This window comes from Vulpes vulpes, chromosome 16, assembly GCF_048418805.1.
Source record: "Vulpes vulpes isolate BD-2025 chromosome 16, VulVul3, whole genome shotgun sequence".
Taxonomy (NCBI): Eukaryota; Metazoa; Chordata; class Mammalia; order Carnivora; family Canidae; genus Vulpes; species Vulpes vulpes.
The window spans coordinates 45,832,159-45,859,958 of NC_132795.1; the positions used below are offsets into that span (position 1 = coordinate 45,832,159).

General features: G+C 45.2%; 2 protein-coding genes across 11 annotated transcripts in view; both read right to left on the minus strand.

The window, feature by feature from the left end:
• The window catches only part of KCNC2 (potassium voltage-gated channel subfamily C member 2), a 178,737-nt gene extending 157,304 nt beyond the window's left edge, over positions 1-21,433 (minus strand). For 2 of the 9 annotated variants that reach the window (XM_026001708.2, XM_026001707.2), the window contains exons 1-2: positions 19,603-19,818; positions 18,330-18,999 (exon numbers count right to left, since the gene is read on the minus strand). In XM_026001708.2, the coding sequence (XP_025857493.2) occupies positions 18,330-18,980 (651 nt within the window). In that variant the 5' untranslated portion in view covers positions 18,981-18,999; positions 19,603-19,818. Of the gene's footprint in view, positions 1-18,329; positions 19,000-19,602; positions 19,821-20,337; positions 20,468-20,525 lie in introns of those variants that run through there. The other 7 variants (XR_011997791.1, XM_026001704.2, XM_072741293.1 and 4 more) reach the window with 7 other exon arrangements.
• Positions 21,434-23,209: 1,776 nt separating this feature from the next.
• Positions 23,210-27,800, minus strand: part of CAPS2 (calcyphosine 2) — a 66,996-nt gene continuing 62,405 nt past the window's right edge. The window contains exon 18 of one of the 2 annotated variants that reach the window (XM_072741310.1): positions 23,210-23,778. In XM_072741310.1, the coding sequence (XP_072597411.1) occupies positions 23,753-23,778 (26 nt within the window). In that variant the 3' untranslated portion in view covers positions 23,210-23,752. Of the gene's footprint in view, positions 23,779-23,799; positions 24,062-27,800 lie in introns of those variants that run through there. The other variant, XM_072741311.1, reaches the window with a different exon arrangement.

Consider the following 27,800-nt stretch of genomic DNA (forward strand, 5'->3'; position numbering starts at 1 on the left):
AGCCTCTGTGTGCAATTATTTAGTAATAATAAAAGCCCTCTTTTTTTTTTTTGCAATAGTCACACCTCTTTGGGGTAAAATGTACTAGGAAGAAGCCATCAGCAGGCACACAAGTCATATAAAAGTCAACAAGAAGAGAAAAAAAAATGGAGTCACTTAAAGTGTGTTGGTTCAATAACATCTGAATAAAAATATTAAATTTTGCCCTTCCTCCAGTTCTGGGACCACAGAGTTATCTCTGGCAAGGACTCACCTATCTTTGCTATTGTTCTGGCACAGGTGTCATTGGACGGCTTGAGAAGTTATTCATCTCTATTTGAGCTCAAACTGCCTCAAAAATCAGACCCAGAGCTACCGTAGACAGGGTACAGCACCCTGAGTATGATGAATCAGAAAATGCGAATAGAGACAATGCTAAAACAGTGAGAAAGACTGCAAAATGGGAGAACCAAAGATTTCTTTCTGAATTCTCCTTAAAACACATTGTAGGGTTGCTAGATTCAGCAAATCCAAACAGAATACCCACCTAACTTTAAATGTCAGGTAAGAAACACATTGATGAATGTAAGAATGACTCATATTTAGCACATGTATTTCCACTAAAGGCACCTCTTGGTCGTTGATCTGTAATTCGAGGTTATCGTATTTCATCTGGCAACACTGCAGCCAAGAAGACCCGTCAGACGACACAGGCTCCCATAGCAGAAGGGCAGGGGCAGAATGAACAACACGCCCGGATCCTCGAAGAGTTTAGATGGATTAAAATACCTACTGATGTGAATAGCTGAGAACTGATGTCCATTGCACCCTGGGGGTGCATTTTCGAGATGGCTGTTGAGGGTAGGGGGGAAGGTTGAGCAGAATTGGGGAAATCCGAGAAGTCCCTTGAGCTGTAAAGTCAGGGTTGGTACAGATCCGACCTCTGATCCGGGAAACCACGTTCCACAACCACCGTTCCAGCAATAGTCTTTCCGAGAATGGGGACTCCTTGAGAAGGGGACAACTCTACTTCAGCAGCGACATTTTCTCCTTGGCTCCACTTGCAACAGTTCGGGAGGTGGAGGGGGTGGCCGCGGTGGTCCTGTTCTCCAGCAGCAGCATTGTGGGGACGTGGGGACGGGCCGGGCACTCCTGCTTCTCAAGCTGGGCCGGCCTACAGTATCCCAGGGGCAACAGGGCTGAGAAACAAGGACACCTGATGCTCCCCAGGGGGCATGCAGGCTGCCTGCCGAGTGCTGCCCGCTGGGCCGGCCGCCCGCCACTCAGCAGGTCAGGAAACACTTCTGAGCCCCCACCAGGTGCCAGTGTGTCCAGGGCATCGGTAATTCATTGAACAAAAGTGGTCTCGGGGCGGCCAGGGGGCTCAGGGTGTGACCCCCAGGTCCCGGGATCGAGTCCCACATCCGGTCCCCACAGGGAACCTGCTTCTCCCTCTGCCTGGGTCTCTGCCTCTCTCTGTGTCTCTCATGAATAAATAAATAAAATCTTTTTTTAAAAAAGTGGTCTCAGTGTCCCCTGTGCCTCTTGACCGCCCGCTCCGTTGCCCTCACTCGGAGAAGCAGGCGGTGGCATTCGGAGAGCTGTCTTACTTCAAACGCCGTCCAGACCTAGTGCCACTGTGGTCACGGCAATGACGGGAAGCTGCCAGCTGTGCTCGCCACAAGCTGTGGACCGAGTGCGACCCATCTTCAAAACTATCTCCCACAGCCTCCTGGATCCTCTACCTAGGATCCAATGGAAAGAGGCTCTCCTGTCCCCCGACCCGACACACAGCGAGCAGTTGACAGACTCAACCAGCCCTTACACTGAGGACGTCGCACTCCAGCCTGCCCTCACGCCCCACAGAATAGCAATGACCCTCCCAGAAGGCTGCCACTGTGTTAGACATTGGGCTACATGGGGTAATGCATTGTTCTATTTAGTTCTCGTATTGTTTAACCCTCATATACCCATTTTATGAATAGGAGTATTACCCGGCCATAAATAAGATTGAAGTCTTGCCATTGGCAGCGACACGGATGGAGCCAGCGGGACTTACACTGAGCAGAATAGTCAGAGAAACAAGCATGACTTCACTCATATGTGGAATTTAAGAAACAAAACAGATGAACCTGGGGGTGGGCAGTGGAGACAGGCAAACCAAGAAACAGACTCCTACCTCTAGAGGACAAACTGATGGCAACCAGAGGCTGGGGGAACTAGCTGGTGGGGATGAGGGGGGCTCTCGAGATGAGCACGGGGTGTCGTGTACAAGTGTTGAATCACTGAGTTCTTTTTTTGTTAAGATTTTATTTATTTATTCATGAGACACAAAGAGAGAGAGAGAGGCAGAGACACAGCAGAGGGGAAAGCAGGCTCCATGCAGGGAGCCCGACGCAGGACTCGATCCCAGGACTCTGGGGTCATGCTCTGGGCCAAAGGCAGATGCTTAACCACTGAGCCACCCAGGCATCCCAAATCACTAAGTTCTATATCCAAAACTAATATTACGTTGTATATTAACTAACTGGGATTTAACTAACTGGGATTTAAATAAACTTGAAAGAAAAACAAAGGGAAAAACAACGATAAATAAACTACAATGACCCCTCATCTGAAAAACATAAACTTGCTCTAATATTGCTATTTTGAAAATTATTACTGTATTTTATAATTTTTACTTTATTATTTCACAATGTTTTTTCCTAAAAGCGATGCCGTTATCTGAACTCTATAATATATGGAATATATCTGTATGAATGAAAGATTTTTCTGTTCCTTCTATTTGCATGACCATTAGAGTGTATATACATTTCTTTAAATGTCTTTCTCGGTCCTTCTATTTGCCACAGCTCAGAGGAAATATCCAGACAAAATTAGGTTTTAGATATAATGGTCATCATTACCGCATTAGTTTGATAAAGTGTATTCCAGGTACAATGGGGGAAATTTCAGCTTTGGATATTTCTATCTTATTAAATGAAATGAGATAACAATAGTGTGATGAATAGGAATCTTTTTTTTTCCTCCTCTCCTTGGCTAATTTCCTTGCTGCCACAACATCCATTCTTCAGTATCTTTTCTTAGGACACAGCAGACTTTAGCGAAGGCCCTATTTCCATGTAATTAGTAGGACAATCAGTGCCATCTATTATCATCAGTCAGATGCTTCTCTACATAATAGGGACTAGGCATTTGGTCCCACTACCAAGGCCTGTGTAAAACATTAAAGCACCCTAATACATAAGTGTTATTTCAGCCCAGTGCTGTTACTTTATTCAGGGACTTTAAGTACCACAAACATCTGTTAAACCATCAAAGTTCACATTCTTACAAATGCATTCCCAGTGGGCAGATGACAAGCTAAAGTGTCACTGTTCTCCAAGTGATCATTTTCTAGGATTTTCTATTAATATTAGTCTAATAAGCTTCTTAGAGCAATGGCAAAAATCATACCCTACACTTAGCCTTTTAATTTCTTTACTAGGTTAAGTAAATGTCCAGGCACCATAATAGATTAAAGAGTAGATAAGAAGGTGGGCTCAAAGAAGATAAGAAGAAACACTGACTTTGTGGGGAAGAATTATACAGAAATGCATCCTTGTAGACAAGGAAACTTATGAATTATTTAGAATCCTTTAGATGGCGGTAAAAATTCACTGAGAAAACTACCGGATGCTGTTCATAACTCTGAACAACAACAAGAAGAAATGGCACAAGCTCATAACTAGGATGGCCAAGAAGCCTCTACACATAGAATTAAATTCCAGTAGAAGACGGTAACCCTCATCTCCTTAGCCAAGCCTCATTAAAAATGATGACAAAATCATAGAGATGGAAAACAGGAAATCTTACTGTTCTTGAATCAGAAACACTACAGTATAAAGCAAACAGCACTGGGATACTGGAGATGCAGGGTGAGAAGGGAATGCAAGCCGGTATAAATGCAAGAGGGAGCATTTCTTGGGATTGGTCCAATTCCTTACAAGGAAATCCAGAATCTGGAAGAACATAAAAGTCAGGGGCAACAGGCATTAGGACCAGGAGCTGGCTCAGGAGCCACTTGGAGGCCCCCTACTTCCTCTCGTTGGCAGGCTACAGAATCGGCCCACAGGATAGAGCCAGCAAGAGCAGCTCTCTAAATTAAGTAAGGGGTCAACAGAGAAGAAGACAGATCCTAATTAGGTGTGTGGATGTATTGATGTGATAGAGAAAATTGAAGCAAACTTCTAAGTACCTCAGATTTCCTCAAAGTGCATGAAGAAAATGAGACGGAAAGGTCACTCCCCGTTCACTGAAATACAGGAAAGTCCTGTCTCTGAATAGAGCCTCCTTTCTTAGACTTTGAGAGTGCTTCCAGTTCGCCCACCTGCTCCTACCCACTGCCTCTGAAGGGAATCCTATGTTTCCACACAACCCTGACTTTTTACCCACATAACACTATGGTACCCTCACCCTCTTTCAAAGACAAATATATATGCAGAAAGTCAACAGTACAAAAAACAGCAAAGGTGAAAGAATAGAAAAAAATATATATCCATAAAGGGACCAGAGTTAACACCAGAAATGTGATAGAACTTTAAAAATTATCTAACTAATCTTCAAAAAGATTCATACAGACACGTGTGTATGAAATGAGGGCACGCTGATATAGAAAAGGAGAAACCAGAAAATAAAAGGTCTATTGGACATTATGAACATGTGCCAAAATGGCAAGGTCACATACTAGTTTGAATGTAATCTCCCCAAAATTTATGTCCACCCCAAACCTCAAAACATGACTTTATTTTGAAATTGCTTCTTTGCACAGGTAATTAGCCAAGTTACAATGTGGCCATACTGGATTATTATGGGCTGTAACCCAATGACTGGTGTCTTTGTAAGAGAAAAATGAGACAGAGAAACACAAAGGGAAGACGGGCATGTGAAAACAGAAGCAGATAGCGCGACGTGTCTACAAGCCAAGGGACCCCAGAATTTCCAGCGACCCTCAAAAGCTAGGAGAGAGCCAAAGAACAGAATATCCCCCCAGAATCTCCAGAAGAAATTAATCCTGCTGACACCTGAATTTCAGATTTCTAGCCTCCAGAACTACAAGAGAATAAATCTCTGTTGTTTCAAGAAATCAAGCTCGTGGTAATTTGCTACCGTAACTTTGGGAAACTACTCTGGTCAGGTAAGCGCTATAATCCTGTGTCTGCAAAGTGATATGGAAACTCAGAGGAAGAAAGCAAGTGCTTTTAAGAAAGTAGAGGTGTCACGTAAGACTTAATAATTATCCAGGATATTGAAAGATGATTGAATCGACCTATTAAACCAGGAGAAGGCTTTCCAGGCTGTGAAACGGAGTACACACATAGACGACAACGTGAACACACGTCCTGCATTCAGGAATGGCAAACCTGGGCCTGCCCTCAGTGGTTCTCTACGGGGGCTGATAAGAGGTGTCCCTGAAGCACAGGTGGTGCACGGGTTCGTAAGAGCCAGATGAAACAGAGGACACCTTAACACGCAGCCAAAGGAAAGAGATAAAGGGATTTTAACAAGAAAGTGACATGGCTTATCCTGCTCTAGAAGGAATTCCTTGGCCTTGGATATGAAGTCGCCATCTTATTCCCTGCTTTCGTTTTTGTTTTGCTTCCGCACAGCATTTACTCCTTCCTGGACTTTTTGCTAAAGGAAATAGTTATTTGAAGCAATTTTCCAAGGAGTATTTAGAGCCACAGAATCTCATCAGTATTTTTTTAATCCTCAGTTCAATTTAAGCTTCTAACTTTGGAGTCCAGTTTGGATAGTTGGTTCCATTTCATAGAAATGATGCAAAAATTAATATTTTCTCAGGCTTCAAACCAAGATTATAACAATGCAAAGCTAACATTTCTTGAAGAGAAGACTTCTTACTCCTCACCACTTTTTTTTATGGTGGTGACTTACTGTGACCAAAAAATTTTTAAGGGGTTTTGCATCTTTTATGGTTTCACAACTATAAAACCTATGAAATGTCTGTCTGTAATTGGGTAATTGGTACTGAAATATAAAAGTAAACTCACAAAACACTAAACAAAATATAGTGTTAAATCCCATGAAAGAATAACTACCGATAAACTGGATTCTGAAATCATATAACCACAGAAGGTTGAATTAGAAAGAAAGTCATCAAGGTTTTCTTGCCTCGTGGTGCAAACAGAAACTAGGAAGACATTCTTGATTTCTCTCTCTGCCTCATCACGGCACCTAATCACTGCGCTTCACCCATCTGGGCGTTGTCTTAACTCAGGTCACCATTATCTCTTACCTGGATTATTACAGTAACATACTAGACAATAGCCCTGCTGACAAACATGCACTCATCTTCACCAGCCCACCCCCCTTTTTAGGTACAAAGGTTTCAGAATGATATTCCCAGGGGCGCCTGGTGGCTCAGTCAGTTAGGCGTCTGCCTTAGGCTCAGGTCATGATCCCAGGGTCCTGGGATGGAGCCCTGCACCGGGCTCCCTGCTCAGCGGCAAACCTGATTCCCCTGATTTGTGCTCTCTGACTCTATCCTTCTGTCGAATAAATAAATAAAATCTAAAAAAAATAAGAGAGATATTGAGATAGAAGAAGAATGACATTCCCAATTACAAATCTGCATGCCACTAGCTCGCTAAAAATCCTTTGGAAGCTCCCCCATTACCACCAAGGAAGACCAGACCTTCTCCACAGAGCTTACTAACCTCTGACCCAATCTCACCTCCTGTCCCCGCCACATCTCCCCGTCCTTCACACAGTCTGGGGCTCTGCTGAGTCACTCACGATATTTTGTGTAGGCCATGCCTTCTTTCTCTTTTGGAACTTCATGAAAGCTTTCTCTCTGTCTGAAAGTCTGGCTATCTGCTCTTCATCCTTTGGAACCAGGAGAGAGATATTCCCCCCAAGAAGTCTTTTCCAACCTTAGCAAGGCTATGTTAACCTCCAAAGTACCCCGGGCATGCTTCTCCTGCAGGTCTCAAGACGTGGCACCGGCATTTCCCCTTTGTTGTTCTCTTCTAGGAGGCCACAATCTTCTTAAAGGCAGGAAATATTTTTTCACCCTACCAGTGGCAAAATGCCTAGTATACCATACGTATGTGTTCTATTATTCTATTTAATCACTACTTACTCATGAAGGATAAAATTGATTACCTACAATGTCCAAGATCCACGTGAAAAATCTCAGGAACAGATAACTTGTATTTTCATGGACTTTCTAAATGGCAGAAAGCTTCTTTAAATTGTGCTATTGCAACCACACCATATCCCTCCTCCCAAAAAAAACTAATGCTGGCCCTAAGGAATGATAATAGATAGTGATGATGATGGTGGTGATGATGATGATGATAGAACTGACATTCATAAAACCAGGCGCTATGCTGGATTCTTAACATAAATACACTCAGTTCACTTCCATGACAATCCTTTGAGTCAAATACTACTACTACTTCCCAGCACAGATGAAAAGAAGTCGTCTTAGAGAAGCAACTTGGAGAGAGTTATACAGCAAGCAAGTGGTGGGGTCAGGATTCAAGCTCAGCCACCTGAGTCTAGCCCTCAGCATTAATGCATCCCCACCTCAAAACCAAATGTCTGGCACTTAGCCAGTCTCTCCTCTCTTTGACCCTAAAAAGATCTGTAGTAAAATAATAATGGTAATAAATCAAATTGAAAAACAGAAACCTAATTAACTTTGTTTTACCCTGGTTTACAGGTGAACGTGGCTGGCTCAGCCAGTAGAGCATGAGACTCTTGATCTCAGGGTTGTGAGTTCAAGCCCCAAGTCAGGTGAAGAGATCACAGAGAAATAAAATCTTTTAATAAGCAAATAAATGAACTGGTTTGCAAATTCATTTGTCCATGGAACTCTTTTGAGGAGCAACCCCTATTAACATTCTGAAGGACTACAAGATCTATGAGATGCATGTGGGAAATACCAGTCTAAGCGTGATTATCCTCCTAATTCACTGTTAAATCATATTTGCTTTTGCAGCAGTCACATCAGAGTTGGCCAGGAACCAACTACAGCCCTGAACGTGTTCACCAGATCTGAATCTTTCTTATCCAAGTCCCACTGGATTTGAATCTCTGGAGTGAAACCTACGAAGCAAAATTTTAGTCATCAACTTACATTATTTCTAGGCACACTGAAGTCTCAGAACCACAGTTTTGGATAAACTGAAATAATAGTGTTCGGTTTTGCCCTGGACTGAGCGCCTTACATCTCATCAGGAAATCTCCTTTATGAGCCAGAGGTCCTTTCACTCCAGTTTCAAATCTTCCCTATGTCTCAAGCCTCTTCTGCCCTACGGTCTCTCTATTTCCCCAAATCACATGGCATGGCATTCCCCGCATTGGCCAACTGAGCTGTTGACCTCCCCCTGATTGCTGGAGAACACTTATCTTCTGGAAGTTAACTAAAATGTCATTTCCTCTGTTTAGGAAAGTGGACCCCTCCCAGTCTGTGTATTCACACCATACTAGTATTTCTATTATAGTGTCTAATATATTGGATTATAGCTCTGGATGTGTAGGTCTTCTTTTTCAACAGAATACAACTGCTTTAAAGATAAATGTCAAACTCCAACACATCTTGAATTTTCCGTACAAACTAGTTCTGGACAATAGTTGAAGTTCAATAACTGTCAGTTGAGAGATTCAAAAGCATTTTAAAGCTTTCGTCTCTGGTGGTTGGTTCTCTTCCAGCTTGTTTAGCTAAAAGAGAAATGTAATAATGCCCGGTGACAGCACGCTATTTCATCAACCAATCAATACAAGCCAAGGCAGAGCAAACAGAGTGTTGTTGATAAAGAAAGCCCGCACTGAAGCACAAAGTCAACTACTCAAGATTAATGCTGTCAAGAAACCATCCAAGATAGAGAAATCAGAGATGAGTTAAATTGATGATCGATATATAAATAGAAGAATGAACAGATTTAGAAAACATTACTAAGTTAAAAAAAAAAAACTAAGGGACTGAGAATATGCGTGTTACAACTAAAAATCAAACAGCACATTCACAGAAGAGACTGAGGCACTCAGTTAAGATCCCTGTTTTTGCATTGAGACTAATCAACTTTGAATGCCACTGAAGCCTATTAGTGTATTAAAATATGTTTGATTCCATTGATTGTCTTGAATGTTATACCTCTACATTGTAGTCTAAACATCAAAGCATAGTTAACACCATTACAAACCTAGAAATTAAGCATAAATTCGCAAAAGTTCACCAATCATGATACAAATATAATAGTTCTTCAACTTTCCAGCACTTGCTAATCATTTTACATGACTGTGATAGGCTTGCTCAGGCCTGATAATAAAATCTCAATGGCTTAAAAAAAACAAAAAGCACAGATACGTGCTACTATACATTCTGTTTGCACAAAATAGAGCCAGCGACAGCTCTATTCTGTCCACTTACCACTCAATTTATATGAAACACAGGTTTCATTAAAGATATTTAATAAGTCTCATAATGGTCCTCTCATTGCTTACCTCAAGAGAGAAGCACAAAAACTTAAATGATAAATCAAACTATAATAACCATATTGTTCTGCTTTCCTAAATAAAAGTTTCATTAATTTTATCCACATTAATACGTCAAAATAGTAAGGAAGTTTACTTTTGTTATGATTATTCTGCTATTGTTTCCAACACAACATTCACTCTTAGCAAACAGTATTTTATCAATAAACATAAAAATACCAAAATAAGCTACCCTATATCTGAATTTCTGTTGTATAATTTGCAAACACAGACACAAATTTTACATAAATTCTGAATAGTTTCTGTGTTTCAATGAACCCAATCTGACAAACTACTCAAAAAAATTTTTATATTGATCCAAATAGCTTTTGCTTAAACATACTGTCTTAAATTTATAGATAATAATATTTGGATATATTGGCAAAATTACTTAGAATCACTTTATTTGATTCAAAAATGTGTTTGAATTTTACCATTTAGTGAACAACTTAAAAATTCTGGACAAAGCATTGGTGTAAAATAAAAGAATGTCTGTGGCCAAAAGGTGGCATATTTTCATCTCTGGGACTCTCTCCACAGAGACGTCTAAGAGGAGAGAACACTTTTCATTTCTAAAAATTTTTTTAAGATCGTTAGTTATTTATTCATGATAGACATAGAGAGAGAGAGAGAGAGAGGCAGAGACACAGGCAGAGGGAGAAGCAGGCTCCATGCAGGGAGCCCGACGTGGGACTCGATCCTGGGACTCCAGGATCGCGCCCTGGGCCAAAGGCAGGCGCCAAACCGCTATGCCACCCAGGGATCCCCACTTCGCGTTTCTGAGACGAAATCACGAACACCCGTCAAGAATGGCTATGTTGACCTTTGCTTCAGTTTTCAAAGACATCAGCAATGTTGTAAGATACATAAAGAAACGCAAGCTCTAAGGTCTGATAGCAAATCACCAGGGTCTTCAAACAAAGAAGACATTACTGAGGTGTCTGCATAGAAGAGTAGAAAAGCAAATTATAAAAACCATACACACACAGAGGGATGAAGGGACATAAAAAGAGCCAAGTGCATACGCAGGTTAGTTATGAGGCTTTAAAGGCAATGGCACAGAAGGACATGGAACTGTCAGGGAAGGCAGGACTGGGGCTGCATCTGCAGGGGGATCTGGAAACAAAGTGAAGCCATAAAACACGAACACTCTCCCTGCCATTATTGAGCCACAGGACACTGAAGAGGGCAGGCCTCCACATACACATTCCTGATGCGTTTGCTGCTCCCTCAGAACTAAACTCTGTGCATCTAATGTTGGACACGGTCCAGACTCAGCAACCGAGACTGAACGGGAAAAGGCGCAAACGTCGGAAGGCCTACCTTCTGGCCCTCGACCATCGCCAGCTCCCGGAGCCAAGGACAAGTCGGCTGCCTCTTCAGTGAGCCAAGGCAGTTGGGCCAGGTAGTCACGCCAGGTAGTCACCAGTTTCCTCCCAATCCCACGCCTCGTGACCGCCCCAAGTCTGTATATACACCAGGACCAATCCCGCTCGAAGAGCATGCATTTTGGATACGTGTGTCTAACATGCACACCTGCACACACCCTAATGTCGTATTCCTACAAATCTTTCCCATGGCTTCCCACATGAAGACTGTAGGAACCTCCCCGAGGATGTATCTGTGTTAATGACACTGAGTGCATCTTCTTCCTATGCTAATGTGTATATCCTGAAATGGAAGCAGTATCTTCCCAGAAGAAAAAGATGGGCTGCTATAACACGTACGTATTTACCTCGAAATATTCTTCAGTAATGAGTACATTAAAATATGAGTCTGTCTGAAATGTGCTAGACGGCACACTCTTCTCTATGCTCATTCTGATAGACTCAGTCATGAAAGAGATTAGAACTAAATAATTTGACATTATTTTGTAAACACTGAAACGTGTCAGGCATATCTGTAAATCCTCCAGTGAGTAAGACTCTCCCTTCTGTATGAGACACAGGGAAAGGCAAAAGCATGGTGTCTCTGTCAAGGCACTTTTCACATGGAAATAAAACTGAGATTATCTAACCAGGTATCCTTGTGGTGGGTGCCTACACACCAGCACTGAAACTCGGATTTAGGAAACGACAGAGCCAATCGTCCTTATGGGTTTCACGACACAACCGCAGCAAAATGATTTCCTGAGATCAATATGTGGTTGAGGGAAAGCTGTTTTCAATGGAAACAGGAAGCTAGGAGCTAACCTGTTTCTATGGTAACCAGAGCAGCAGCTACCCAACAGCTGTAGGGAAAAAAGGGCAGAAAGTTATAAATGTAAAAAAACAAAAACAACAAAACAAACCAATACTGGTTTACCTCATTCGTGTGGCGGTCCTTAAAGTACAGCCACAATGAGGCAGATGCTGTGCCCCCCACCCCACTCCCGGGGGTTCCTAGCAATCGGTATCCTCGTTTGTCTTCCAAATCTCAGAACCTAAGAGCTGGAAAGAAGTTGGGATACCAGCTAGTTCAATGTGTCATACCCATTTTCTTTTTTCTTAGAAGAAGTCAAAGGAAATCAAGACTCAAGAAAACGAAGTACATTCTCCAAGGTCACCCAGTTGGTGTGAAACCTAGGTGAGGGCACAGGTCTCACACATTCCACCCCAGACCATTTCCCAGTGCTACTCCCATATATTCTCTACCCCTGCTCCCTCCTCCTCCTAAACACCCACATTTCAGGCATTTTTGTAAAAATATTGACCACATGATATTAAAATCTATGACCGCCCTTCAACTTCTAAGAGAAACAAAAGGCGGTGCTATGTAGATATCCACATACACATAACAGGGGAGCACTGCTTTCATATAAACATATATATTTATATGGAGAAAGAGATGATCTTCTGGAAAAAGAAAACATATTTCAAAAAGAACTGAATTAAGTTCATAGGATATATTGATGGTTCTTGTTTAGATTATATTGCCACTATATATGTCCCTCGGGAGATCAGTGTTTACCTGTTATTAGTCCTTTAGTGCCCTTTACTATTTCATTTAGACATATTTTCAGAGGTTGCCGTAATAAAAAGATGTGACTCAGAGTTCAAAAAATATGAGACCTGACACCGCATTTACTTTTTTTTGTAGTAGTAAAAATAAATGATAATGATATACGTCTTCAAGTGGGAAAGGCTGGCCTGCATTTCTGTATAAGCCTACACATTCCTCCTTTTCAGCTGCTTTGAAAATAAGCTTCTCGACAGAGAAGAATTTCCTGGACTCTCATGAGTTTTGTCAACTCGAGGCTACAAATGAGCAATTAACAAAATATCAGAGAAAAAGTCATCCCTCAACTGTCCGACCACATTCACCTTTGGCAGGCCTAGTGCCCAGCAGTGGATCAAATCACCTCATTTGTGAGGTGTCTGCCTTGGGCTCAGGATGTGACCCCAGAGTCCCAGGTTCGAGTCCCACATCGGGCTCCCTGCATGGAGCCTGCTGCTCCCTCTGCCTGGGTCTCTGCCTCTCTCTCAGGAATAGATAAATAAAATCTTTTTAAAAATCACCTAGTTTGTGATCAAATGTACGACTGAAAATACAATTTTTTAATGAACTTCCTTGATTCTTTTAGTGATGCATAAATTAGGTACTCTCTGAACCTACCCAATGCTCAGAATATAAGCATGAAATTAATTTGTGATATGTACAGCTAGTGGCCTGGAAAGGGTCAAAAGATACTTAGATGTATATATGGGCAAATGCAAAAACACCAGGCTATTATAGTAGACGTTTTTCAGGAGCCCAAAATTTGGATTGGCACTGTCACATAATTAGCCGTGACTTTTAATTAAAATGGAAGCTATGAAGACACTTGACCACACCCTAAATTATTTGGTTGTTTTGTCTAAGTACAGCCTTCACCATAGTCTCCAAGAATATTACAAAGACAGAGCCTATTAATCACCTTACAAACAGAAAAATCAAGCTTAAAAACAGCCTAACACTTTCATAATGAAATAAAGACTAACAATATCTTAACACAGTTTCTAAATAGAATGTTTCCTTGAATGTGTCAGGCAGTGTTTCCATTTGAATTATTTTGTTTTTGTTTGTTTGTTGAGGAAAATATATCTTTAATAACTCTGGAATTTTTTTGCACTTCTTAATTTAATAGATAATGTTTTTAGGAAATGTTTTATTATAAATAGGGTGGTGAGCTTACTGAGGGCAAAAACTGTATCTTCTCCATGCATTCCCAGGAACTTCCATAGTTGAGGGCCTGCATAAGCAGTATTTGCTGACTAAATAAATATTCTAAAAATTATAATAATTGGCAACAATATTATATGAACAAGCTGTATTTGGTCAATAATTCTTTGAATTGAAGCAAAACTTACAAAAGAAAAATTAATAGTTTTTTCTTTAATCTTAAAATACGACTCAACGGTCCTTACTTTATTATAATTTTTTTAAGTTAAATGATACACTTAAAGCTAGCAAAGAGTTATTTATTTTTTTAAGATTTTATTTATTTATTAGAGACAGAGAGAGAGGCAGAGACATAGGCAGAGGGAGAAGCAGGCTCCATGCAGGAAGCCCGATGTGGCTCCATAGCAGTTATTTGCTGTCTGGGGCACCTGAGTAGCTCAGTAGGTTGATTGTCCGACTGGGTTTCAGCTCAGGTCGTGACCTTGCAGTAGTGGGATCAGGTCATGGGGCTCAGCCCCCTAGGGCTCCACGCTCAGCAGGGACTCTGCCTCAGATTCTCTTTCTCCCTCCCTCTCTCTCTGTGTCTCAGGTAAATAAAAATCTCTTTTTAAAAAATGTAAATAGGGCAGCCCGGGTGGCTCAGCGGTTTAGTGCTGCCTTCAGCCCGGGGCCTGATCCTGGGTCCTGGGATCAAGTCCCACGTCGGGCTCCCTGCATGGAGCCTGCTTCTGTCTCTGCCTCTCTCTCTCTCTTTCTGTCTCTCATGAATAAATAAATAATTTTTAAAGTAAATAAATAAATAAATAAGATGATCTTTGAAAGTAAAAAAAAAAAAAGTTTTCTCAGCTAACCAAAGATAGACAAGTCCCCAAAGAAGAGCCACCCTGTAAACCTAATTCAACCACCTTCACTCACCCCCCCCCAAAAAAAAATGAGTAAAAAGAAGAGGGATAAGGACAAACTTCTAACTGCTCTCAGCTCTTAATATTGGGAACAAATTATTTAAAATATTTTGATTCTAGTATTTTGCCCTTATCCTTTTCTTTTTTTTACTTCTAAATAACCTAGAAGTTCTATCAAAAAATTTCTGCCTGGTGCCTGTTCACTTACCTACAAGTTAATGTTTTCAGAAGAAAGCACATACAAGCTTCATTTCCCTTTTCCACTTAAATATTAAACTGGAAAGATACAATGCATAACATTTTCACAAACACATCCGTGCATCCTTGATTGTGGCTATTTGTAAATACCACTCAACGGCATCAACAGTATAATCTCTCCTTTTCTTTCCTGATCTCATTTTCTCCAGGACAGGTTTCCATGACAACTTATATTCGATTTTTTATAAATTTCTATTTTGGAATACTATTCTTAAGGATAAGAATTCATTTAAGTACAAAATACAAACCCATTTACCAAGTTAATCCGAATAATTTGGACTTTTCAAATACGCATTTACATCATAAATTTAAAGCAACAAAGGAGGGAAATGCCAACCAAAACAGAAAGCAAAAATACAATGTTAGGATAATTAATTGTGCTATCACTGTTGTTTCAGTCTAGCACTAAAGATCATAAAAGTTAGAAATAAAGCGCTTCTGCTCTATAATTGAACCAACCTCCTCAATACTGGGAAAAGATAAAGATGATGATGACAGGTAATAACAAATTGAAAAAGGAATTCAGGCAGTTACAAACGTTCATCTCGAGCATATCAATAAAAGATGAACTAGTGTAAAGAAGGTTTATAAAAGTTAAATACTTAACTTCTATTAAGAATGAGACTGTGGCAGTAAGACCACAGCTGAAGCAAACTACCTGGTAACTGACTTATGCCTTCTAGGACTATATCCACACAAAATATAATTTCATCCTGTGACCTCTCGATGTAATTCTATTTATCAGACGGGCCAGATAACATTAAGTCAGGCTATCATCTAAACTAAAAGGTTTCCTATAAAAATATTAAATCACGTTTAAGTAGAATGACAACCTCTGATTACTCTTTCTTAGGCAACCCCTAATAATTTGAAAAGGGATTTCCCTGAAGACAAGTGCTACAAATGTTAGTCAGTCTGAAAGAAAGAAAAACACTACATATAACTGGTCAATAAAAATGGAAAGTTCAAACAGGATTGAAGAAGTCAATTTGAATTCCATATCTTCACTCTAATGTTGGGTTGTACAGGGTAAAAATTCTACCAAAGTCCCGGAATACAAAATTTTTTTTAAAGTCATAGATGACCTTTCAGAATTAAAATTCTATGTCTTACGCTGCATTAACTCTCAAGAGTAACATGATCCATGGAGATTTCATAAGCCAGTCAGTTATAATCAGTGGTTGGGGCAAAAAGGGCCTGGGAGGATGTCATGAGACCTCCATCATAATTTTGGATCTGCTATTAACTTGCTGTATGACCTTGGCCATCACTTAGCATCTGCAGTCTTCATTTTATTCATCTATAAAATAAAGGGTATTCATGAAGGGACCTTAAGGAAATTTTCCAGGTCTGTGATTCTCAACTGATTCTGCTTCTAATGGCTCTTTGACCTCGTGTTAATCTCTAATACATCTGTGTTCTTTCCTCACCTGAAATGGATGCATATCAAACCTTTAATATTGTTACAATGAAATCTTAGTAAGATTTTTAAAAACTATTTTCAAATTAATAGTTTACCCTTTGACCAATAATCAATAAAAATCAATTTCCACAGCGATAATAAAAATTGAATACCGTCTTAGAGTTTTTGGTAGGCAATCCAGCCTACAATAGAATGTATTATATTATCACGGGGAAAGATAATAAAACATTCTCCCTCTTTTGTAGCACGCAATCTGGGGGGGAGGAAATCACATGATGAGGCTGAAAAAAAATTCAGATTATCTTTTTAGCCACCAAGTGGAAAGAGCACTGTGGCACTCAGCTGGAATTGAAAAAAAAAAACACAGATGTAATGGTCATGAGTCTGTGACTCAAGTAAATACGCACTGGTTTTTGTTTTTGTTTTAAATCCAACTGTTGTAGAATTTATAGAATGGCCCTAAAAGGAAGATTTCGGAGTTGAAGTTACCAATCCTATATTTGAGTGCCATAATGTGGACATAGTAAAATGTATGTATGCATTCAAACGCCAGATCCAATAGAGGAGCAATACTTGAAATGGTCTCTTTCATATTCTATTTCAAACTGAAAACAAAACATAGCCTCAGAATTCTAAAGTGGTATCAGAAACACATCTCCTGACACGTTATCAGATAGACAGCTGCACAGCACCCCAGAGACAGCGGCTGCTGACATACAGAAGACAATAAGGAGGATGGAGCCCAAGTGAAGCTGCCTGGGGGGTAGTTCTTCTGGGCGTCAGAAGCAAACCAGACACACGGAGTTGCAAAGATTTAACTAAATACAGTACTCCCTTCCTGTGCATCATTTAAAAACACTTTCACATACTATATAATTTTTGGTTATTTATATTCCTTTTATTTCCTTTAAACTGGAGAAACTATTATTGGTTACTTTTATAGCCCCTTCATGGGATTCTGAAGAATTAATTGGGAGTGCCGAGGACTCGATTTAAACTGTCATTCAAGCTAGAAACTGAAAAGAAAAATTGAGGATGGAGTGGCAATTTAAAGAGTCAAATAAAGTTTGCCACAGTCTATGTTACCCAGATTTAGACAACTGGACTAAAGTAGCATCACCCAAGTGACCAACCCACATCCAACCTGTAAGAAACATGAACAGAGCCCAAGGGGGCAAGGGCCAGACTCCAAAATTCAATGTGCAAGGGCACTGCGTGGCCACCTCACGGGGTCAAGCCATTCAGCATTCTTGTCCCTTGGTGGGAGACTGGCCCCCACAGCATTCAAGAGACGCCCTCCAGGGAGCCCCAGCCAGGACTAGGTTCCACTTCCCCACCTGGCCTCACGTTAGGTCCCTAACTGGAGCCACTGCTTTGAGTCAGATGGGCAGGTGCAGCAGGCCTCCCTGGCAAACCGTGGGGACCAGAAGGCCCAAAGAAGCATCCAAACTAAGGAAAAGTTGGAACAAAAGAGTCAGGAAATAAAGAACCCGGCGAAGCGTGACAGCTGTGTTCTGGACAAGGCTCCAGACAGACCTGGCATTGGCCCTTCAGGTGTCACCTGCTAAAGGGGATGTCAGGTGTGTGGGGCAGGGGAGGTGCCACCTGCTAAAAGGAATGTCAGGTGCGTGGGGTAGGGGAGGTGCCACGTGCTAGAGTGGATGTCAGGTGCGTGGGGCAGGGGAGGTGCCACCTGCTGGAGTGGAGTGGATGTCGGGTGCATGGGGAGGGGAGATGCCACTGCTGGAGTGGATGTCAGGTATGTGGGGCAGGGGAGGTGCCACCTGCTGGAGTGGAGTGGATGTCAGGTGCTGGGGAGGGGAGGTGCCACCTGCTGGAGTGGGTGTCAGGTGCATGGGGAGGGGAGGTGCCACCCACTGAAGGGGATGTCAGGTGCGTGGGGCGGGGAGGTGCCACCTGCTGGAGTGGGTGTCAGGTGAGTGGGGCGGGGAGGTGCAAGCCCCGGGTCCCGCCGGCCCCCACCCCTGGGCCCCGCTCCTCCCCCCTCCCCCTCCCCCAGCGTCCCAAGGCCGCAGGGGCGGATAGGGGGCCGTGCCGCCGCGGAGGGGCGCCGGCCGTGGCCTTACCCTGGCGGCTCTGGACGAGTAGGGGTCCTCGAAGAGCGCCCACACGCGGGGCTGCAGCCTCCGCCAGCGGCCGGACTTGCCGTCGGGGCCCCCCAGGCCCGCGGCGTCCTCGATGCCCAGCCTCTTGGCCGCCAGGTCGTCGTCATCGCCGGGGTCGCCGCCCAGGAGGTCGGGGGTCTCGAAGATGTCGAGCGCCTCCTCGGCGTCGCGGTGCTGCCGGTAGGTCATCCAGCAGCAGGGCTCCACGTCCGTCTCGTCGATGCCCCAGAAGGCCAGCTCCTCCTCGAAGAGCGGCCCGCACACGTCGGCTGGGCAGTGCAGCTTGCCGGTGCGGTAGTAGTTGAGCACATAGGCGAACACGCCCGGGTGCCGGTCGAAGAAGAACTCGCGCCCCCCCCCGCCCCCGCCCCCGCCCCCGCCGGCGCCCCGCGGGCTGCAGGGGCCGGGCCCGGGGGACAGGGGCCGCGGCGGGGGCGGGGGCGGCGGGGGCGGGGGGGCGCCGGCCGCCGTCAGGCAGTCGCCAGCGGGCTCGGAGGCGGCGAGCAGGGCCAGGCGCGTGCCGGGCAGGGTCCGGAGGGTGCTGCGGTAGGTTTCGTGCCGGGTGCCCCCGACATTGAGGATCACCCTCTCGTTGCTCTCGATCTTGCCCATCTCTGTGGCTCAGACATGACTGGGGAGGCGAACACAGCGCCGCGTTAGGGCCCGGGCGGCCGCCGAGCCGCAGCCGCCCTCCGCGGCCCTCCCCCCGCCCTCCCCCGCCCTCCCCCGCCCTCCCCCGTCCTCCCCCGCCCCGTCCGGGTCCCCGTCCCGGTCCCGGTCCCGGGACGCACGCGCGCGGGCACAGCCGAGCCGCCCCGGGGCACGCGCGCACGGCGGGTCCCCGCCCCGGACCCCCCACCCGGGACCCCCGACCCCCGGAAAGCCCCGGAGCCCCCCCCGACACCTGCTCCGGCCCCACACGGCTCTCCGCCCCCCCTCCCGCGCGGTCCCGAGCACGGGAACCCTGCCCTCGGCGCACAGCCCTGCCCCCAACCCTCACGCCCCCCTTGCCGCCCACTCCCCTCGACCGCGTACCCTCCCGGCCCGGGGCAGCCCCTTGGGCGAGGAGTCTCTGCGGGCCCCTCGGCCCACTGGGCCCCGATGCGCGGACCCCGACCCGGACCCCGACCCAGACCCGCACGGCCGGCGGCGCCCCGCGCCCCCACGACCCCACGACCCGGCGACACCCCCCGCCCGAGGCCAAGCACCGAACCTCCCCGCCGCGGCCTCTCACCAGGGAGACCGTGACTAATTTCCTGATCCAATTTCCTCCGCACATCACTACCGTGGCTGCCGCTGCTGTTGTTGATGTTATTATTACTTGGGAAAGGGAACCGCTAAGCAGGCTCCGCGTCTGGGCCGACGAGCGCCAGCGCCCCCCTCCCCATTCCCCTCCGCCAGACACTCGGCCGCGGGGGGCGGGCGCCGGGGGCCGGGACGCGGGGTCGCTCTGGGGCAGGGCGAGGCCCCCGGGAGCCGCGGACCCCCGCCCCCCGCCCCCCTGGACCCCGGACCCCCCGCCCCGGCTCACCCCGCGCGCCCCCCGCGCGGCCCCCGCGCACCCGAGGGGGGGGCCTGCAGGTCCGCGCGCCGCCCCCAGGTCGCCCCTGCCTCCCGCCGGGGGAGCCGCCCCCGACCGCAAACTACTTGTTGGCGCCCCCGGGCTCGGGTGCTCGCGCCGCCTCCCGCCTCCCGCCTCCCGGGGCGCTGGTCTCGCCCCCCAACCCCGGCTGGGCGCCCGCACCCGGCATCGCGCGGGGGGGGGGCAGGGCAGAGCGTGGGGTCGGGCCCGGGCACCTGCCGCGCAGCCCCCCCCCCGGCCCCGCCCCTGCACCTGCACCTGCAGGTCCCGCCCCGCCCCGCGCGTCCCCCAGAAGCGGCAGCTGCTTGGGCGGCGCCCTCCGCTCTCCCGGCCGCCCAGAGCTCGGGGAGGGTGGGCGGCTGGGTGGGTCTGGGGAAGCTCGCGTACCAACCAGGTTCGTGCGTCCTCCTGCCGCGCGGCCGTCCCCACCCTCCCGAGCCGCTGCCTGCGGGCGCCCCACGCGCACCCCGTGTCCCCTCCCGCCGCCCGCCCCTCCCGACCAGCGAGGGAGCGTCTCCAGCGGCGGTTCCTCGCCCGCCCCCGTGACCGCGGGTGGGAGCCAGAGGTCCACTTACAGGTGACGAGTGCGTCCTGCTGCGCGCGTCCGGCACATGCTCCGGCTTGCTCTTCCCAGTCGAATGTAGGTCTCCAGTCACCACATCATGGTTATATAAAACAAAATAAGTTTGAAAAGTTTATTCCAGGAACACAATGCTCCAGCAAGTGAAAACTCGGGTTTCCTTATCAGAAGCAGCAGAGGCGAGCTCAGACGTCCGCGCGCGAGTCGCCCCGTCCGGGGCCGCCGGGCCTGGGCTGCCTGGGCTGCGGAGCGCCACGCCGAGCTGCTGCAAGCGGCGACTGGCGATCTCCCCTCTGGAGGTGGAAGCCAGAGCCAAGGTGTGGCCGCCCCGGTTCCTTCCGCGGGCTGCGCGCGTGGGACCTAGTCCAGGCCTCTCTCCTGGGCTTGCAGATGGCTCCCTACCCCGTGTCCCTTCTTCTCCTTCCTGCTATCTGTCCCTGTCCGCCCAAATATCCCTTGTAGGGACGAACACTGGTCCTGCCAGGTCAGCGCCCACCTTAATGACTTCATTTTGACTTGATCACCTCTGTGAAGACCCTGTCTCCAGAGTAAGGCCACTTCCTGAGGTTTTGGAGGCTAGGACCCCAACCCCTCTCTTTTTCTGGGAGGATGAGGGCGCTGGACACAGCTCATCCCATAGCACCTCCTGTGTGTATATTGAGAGGGAGACTCGAGGCCACAGGGATAGCTGTCGTCCGGGGGCGTAGATAAAACCCGAGGTAGGAGGTAAGAGGAAGTCTCTTAGAAAACCGTATGATATTGACACAGTGATTTAGGAAGTCAGGAATCCCTACTAAAGTTTCCGCGATACACAGGACAGCGAGGTGGGCAGTTAAACAGTTCCTTCAGAAAACACCTGTCTGTCATGACAGGAGGTAACTAAGGTGAAGAACTCGAAGGTGCCTGTAAGATTACTGATGTCTAGGAAAGCAACGCAAGAAAACACCATAATCTACTAACAGTATGTCCGTAAGTGTGCCGTGAGGACCCCAGGATCAGCTATATGGACCCAGCCTCGGGACCACATAAATTCACTTTTACTAACACACCCAGGCAAAAGGGCCAACCCCACGTGCTGAGGGAGTGATTCTAGTTTAGCATGATTATCAATCACTGAGGCTGTTCTTAAAATAAGTGATAGTAAATTTCGGTTGCCAGAAAATTTCCAAAGAAAAATCATATTCAAATTATAACATACATTCTCATATTGTCTAGATGGTTCCTCATATAGCTTAATGTAAATTCAATAGGGGGAAAAGGCATATGGTTTGCTTTAAAATAAATTAGCAATAGTAAGTGTAGTAACAGAAGCATTTATAGTAATAGATAACATTTACTGAGATCTTACTAGGTGCAAAATGTTTTGTATAAATTACTCCTTTTAATTTAAATGGAGGAACTATTCACATTAAAGTATAAGACTTCCAGAAAGATAACTCATACGGATGGCAGAAATCAATAATGGAAGCCTTTAGCTTGAAAATATTAAAATTGTATTATGAGGGATCTACAGAAAAACCACAGAGGGGGGTGCTGCTGCACAGGACTTGTGGAGGGAAGTGGGAAAACACAGGTCTAAGGAATCAGTTGGGGTCTAAGGTTTTATGAGCTATCTAGGGATAATCATACGGACAAAAGGACACTGTTTTAGAAGAATTCAGACTTTTCTTGTGATTCATAAACGATTAGATGTGAAACCAGAGAACATTCCAGATAAGTTTGAAAATAAGAACATGGAAACATAAAAGGAAGAGATGTGCAGTTATCAATGGAGAACTGATAAATAAGGCACTGAATGAAATGCAGTCTCTCTCTCTCTCTCTCTCTCTCTCTCTCTCTCTCTCTCTCTCTTTTCCTGGTCAATATAAGAGGGGAAGATCCTAAGACAAATATCCAGGCTTCATTACATAAGACAGGAGAGAACAGAAAACCCCTCCAGCCAACTAGCTCCCTGATGCTTCTGTAAAAGACAGATAAAAGTGAAAAGAAAGCAAATCTTTGAAAGATGGCAATGGAAAACTGAGGTGGAAAAAAACAGTTGTGGTTTCCTTTGTTGGTCTGTGCAGAGCAAGGATTCAAAAGGCCATATGGACATTACCCCTGGCAGAGAAGCAACTGAAATGCTGCTTCCTTTATACCCTTGAGTCCGCGTCACAGAAGGGCCACGGGCGCTGAGGGCTACATCACCACCAGAAATGTGGATTGATCTCATAGGCCACACTGGGACTGTCAGAATGGCAAGCTTGTAAAAGTTTAACAGTTGAGCAAATGAACTCTCTTAAAGTTCAGCATAAGGATTTTTAAAATATTATTCACCTTCAAAGAGCAATACATTCATGGACAAAATTCCTCTGCAGATTGAAAGATGACCACCATTTCCCACCCTGCCCTGAAGACCTGCCCCTCACCCCAGGACTCGCACCTGCTCCCGCCGAGTCTGTTTCCCCAGCCCCTGAATCTGTGCCGGCTTTGTACCTCACCTTGGCCAGCAGAATGAGGTGGAGGGGACGTTGTACCAGTCTAAAGCCTTGGCCTCAAAGGGTCTTGCATACCTCGGTCCCCGCTCTTTTCTGGACTCCTACCCTGATGCTGTGAAAACGCGCTTAGCTGGCCTGCTTGATGATGACACACACGTGTGCCAGGCTCCAGCAGTCCCTCTCGCTCTCCCTCCCTCTCGCTCTCCCTCCCTCTCTCTCTCTCTCAAACGCACATCTTTGATACAAAGAGAATCAGCCCTAGGAAACAAGTCAGAAGATATAATAGAGCAAGGATGTGAAAGAAATAAATACTTAAAAGAAATACCGTCCCCTGATGCTAACATTTCGTATCTCTGCCGCTAGATGATTCACAGCCAGGTCACAGCAGCAGAACCACGGCTCTTTTTTTTTTTTTCTTTTTTTACGATTTTATTTATTTATTCATGAAAGACACAGAGAAAGAGAGAGGGGCAGAGACACAGGCAGAGGGAGAAGCAGGCTCCACACAGGGAGCCCAATGTGGGACTTGATCCCAGGACTCCAGGATCAGGCCCTGGGCCAAAGGCAGGCACCCAACCGCTGAGCCACCCAGGGATCCCAGGGATTCCAAGAACCGCTGCTCTTACACACGCCTCCAGAAGAACAGTCCAGCTGAGCATAGCCCAAATCCACTAACTCACAAAATTATGAGCTAAAAAAATGCTGTATCTGGGCTATTAAGTTTTAGAGTTGTTTGTTACCAAGCTCATCCATCCTCCACGTTGCCTTTATCTGAAAAGTAAAAAAAAAAAAAAAAAAAAAAAAAAAGAACTTACATACCTGCCCTTTTAACAATAACATTTATATCAGATATTGCAAATTCTAAAAGAAAATAAATATATGATATACACGTTCCTCATTCCATAAGTTTTTGAGAGGTGGTATTTTACAGTGGTTAGTTCCTCAGGCTGTGGAGACAAGTAAAACGAAGTTTGTCTTCTGCGTGCTACTCACCTGAGGTCTGCCCCAAGAAAATCCCACAACTCCTCTTACTCAATTTATTCTTCTCATTCTTCTAGAATGGGAAGAATGACACATCATTAATATGAAGATTAAGTGACATGAGGCCAATAAATGCCTAAGGAAGTTTCGGGAACATGTTAGGCATCTACTAGTAGTAACTTTTATGCCAACTGAAGAAGTCTTACACCAAAATAACACAGCTGACAATTGACAGGAGCTGGATCATGACCACATTCTCTGATGGCAGCCTAACTCCTCTCTGCTGCCCAGCCTGCTTCGCACAGAGGTCGAGCCGGGTCAAACACGGGATTCAACACAGATGTAATGAAGACAAAACTCTAGCGTCCTTCCAATAAGTCTGCATCCCTCTCAAATTATCTTAATTTGAAAATGTACGTGTTGCATCTTTTAATGACCTACTTTATGCAATGCACTTTTTTTAACCACCCAGCATAGTTCCTTGTGATAATTATGATTAGACGTACATATGAAGAATTCACAGAGTGCTAATTTTACCACTTGGTCATTTGATTTGCAGGAAATATATATTTACATCGCTTGTCAAGGGCCATAGTCTCTGCATAAATATCCAGCATAACAACATAGACAGCCGACTTGAGCTTACTGTATACTTAGAAAATTAATGTTCAAGAGTGCTGAGAAAAGGCATTTTAGATTGAAGGAAGAGAAAAATTTTCCACGAATATAGGATGATGTTGACTGATGAGCATTCAAAGCAAGAGTCAAAAATAGCCCTCTTGCTACAAAAAATTCTGGGCCCTAGCCTTCTGCACCAGCCGTTCATTTCAACAGAAGATGATGATGGATAGATGATGATGATGGATTCGACAGATGATAGATTAGATGCTGGGTAACCTCAGTACCCGGAGCAGCCCAATACTCTCACCACCCCACTTGAAGTCGCTGTGACTGCCACGGGGCAACATGAAGCAGGGTCTCCTAGGACGACTGGTCTACCACCCGGGGTTAGGGTATTGGCAGGTGTCAGCAAAGTGCACTTTACTTCCTAATGTTCTTGTTCTTCCATAGGTCACAGATGTTAGATAAGACATTTCATTGAAACTTTACGATCCTTATTTTTAGCACCTCCCTGCCTCCTAGTGCTAATCATTTCACACCTGTCTGACTTACTCTACGCATTATGTACATTTACAGACTTCCTCCCTTTACATCTCCTTTATGACTTCCCAGCCTTAGGGGAGTTCTGTGCTGTGAAGTGCCTCGGACTCCACTGAGAAGCATAAAACGTGAACATCTACACCCTGAGATTTTGATGCAGTTGGTCCATTCTGTGCCAATTTCTGCAGTTGGAAATCTGTGTTTTTAAAAAGCGTCTTATGCCTCATGAAATGTCCATGGGAAGCTATAGTGAAGCAAATTTTATAAAAATATGACAAGAAAGTACCCGAACGTGGCATCTGCAGATTATTTCAAGGAGGGATGGGGCAGGAAGAGGATTCAGTTATTGAAAATAAACTGTAGGTCTAACAAGCAAGTGTGGAAATACTCATTTTCTTCATATTAGGCAAGGGGTTGTGAGAATGATTAAGGAAAAGGAATTATTAGGAATTGCAGTAGTCAAAGCTTTCTTAAGTACTTTGGCATAAAATAAGATGCCAAGAGCTTTAGATATACCTCACTTGATCCTCACTCAGCCTATGATGTTACCAGCATTTTACTAATGAGGAGGCTGAGACTCTGAAATTTCACAATAACTTGCCCCATATCACACAGCTAATAAGAGGCAGCTGGTAACATTCAAGCCCACAGGTGTTTGATTCCAATGCCTGTGTCCCGGAAAGTAAATGGTAGAGCCATGATCTGAATATATGTGAAACCAGGATTTGAATAGGAAACAGACGATTATAGACACGAGAAAAATAAACACACTTGCAAGATAGCAATCATTCAGTGAAAGCCCATTGTCAAAATATCTCAGAGCTCTTCCCCCTTCTGTTACATAAACGGTGTATGATGAAAGCATGCTCCAAATAGGTAAGCAGAGTAGGCATTTTAAGACGACTGTTTTGTGTTCGTTTGATACAAAAGGAGAACGGAAACCACGAGTCACAAATATGATCTGTAAAGTGTTGGAAATAATCAGGTTGGTTTCCCCAGGAAATAACAGAGCTCAAGGAATAAGGAAGCTGAAAGAGACGTGAGCAAAACTCAAGCAGATGTAGGCACAGCAGCTAGGCTCCTCGTTAGGAAAACACCAAGACGGGGATGAGCAGGCTTCTGGGAAGCTCTGTATGCAGGTTTCAAAAGGAATCGAGGGGAGTAAAAGTAACAGTCAGGACACAGGAGCAGCACTAAAGAGGATGCAGAGGAAAACATCGGGATTCTTCTCCTTCGCCAGACCACTGACACCTGCTTTTCCATTTTATCTTTATTTATTTGTTAAAGAAATCAAACTATGAGACAGCACAGAATATGGTGCAGTTTGTGGAGGACAGACGTCAAGAACAATATAAAACTACAGTCTGGATCACCTTGACTAAATCGATCGTCTGAAAAAAATATTATACCACACAGTTAACTGTTTTCAAGAGATATAAAACATCATTTAAATTTCTGTTAGGGGAAAAGCATCAATGTCTTTTTTTTTTTTTTAATTCACCCTTTCGTTTATTTTTTTAAAGCGTTCATTTGTTTGTTTGTTTGTTTGTTTTTTAAGGATTTTACTTATTTATCTGACACAGAGAGAGGGAGAGGGAGAGGGCACATGCAGGCCGAGCAGCAGGTCTATGGAGAGGGAGAAGCAGGCTGCCCGCTGAGGAGGGACCCCGATCCCAACCCTGGACCCGGGATCAGGACCCGAGCTGAAGGCAGACACTTCACCGCCTGCACCCCCCATGTGCCCTGAAAAACATCCATTTCGTTGCCATCCTTACATGCACAACCCAGTATTCTCTGAATGTCTTTGATCGTTGTATCGCCATAATTAAATTTGAACATTTAGTTAAATTGATTTAAGAGCAGCAATGGTTGATTCCATTCCATTCCCACAGTGGGGGATACAGTTTATTAATGAAATATAAGCCGAAAGAATACTCACAATACACATTCCTCCCTAATCGGACACACAATTCTCCCTTTATTTTTTCACTAGTAACCATTTCAGTAGACTGTTTTGTCCCCTGATACGCTGCAGTCAGTACGTATTAGGTACTAGAGACAACTCCCGAGGAGAGCAGAGTGCCTAGAACTAAGCCCCTTCACTTCAATCTCCGACTCTTCCTGAAATCGTTTCAGTGGCAACAAGATGCTCAAGCTAAAAATTAGGGAAACTTTTATGACTTAGTCTTTTTTTTTTAACCTCCGATCCAAACTCAACTCTGTTCCCAAGTTTAGAAAGTTCTTTCTCCCAAGCAATCTTTCAAGTCTATTCACTCTTCTTTCCCTTCTTGCTTGTCCAGACAGTCAAGCTCTCGCACCCGCGAGCCCTACGCAGCTGGCTGACCGAGTCTCTGCCTTCTGCAGGATGCTGACCCCACTGTCCAAGGTCTTCAGAGAACAGAGGTGGTGAAGGTGTCCTTCCCATTTTGACTGATCACCGATCGAGGGCCATCTCCCACTCACAGTCCACCCACGTTCCCTGAAGTGCCCCTCACTTCACCTGGTCCACATCTTCCTGATGCTTTCTTCTTCCCTCGACTCCCCAGGGACATTCCCACAGGCCAGTCTCCTTCAGGAATCCTCTGACCCCTGCACATGTTAACTGCGACTCAGCATTCAAATCTCAGTTTAAACACGATTACCTCATGGTT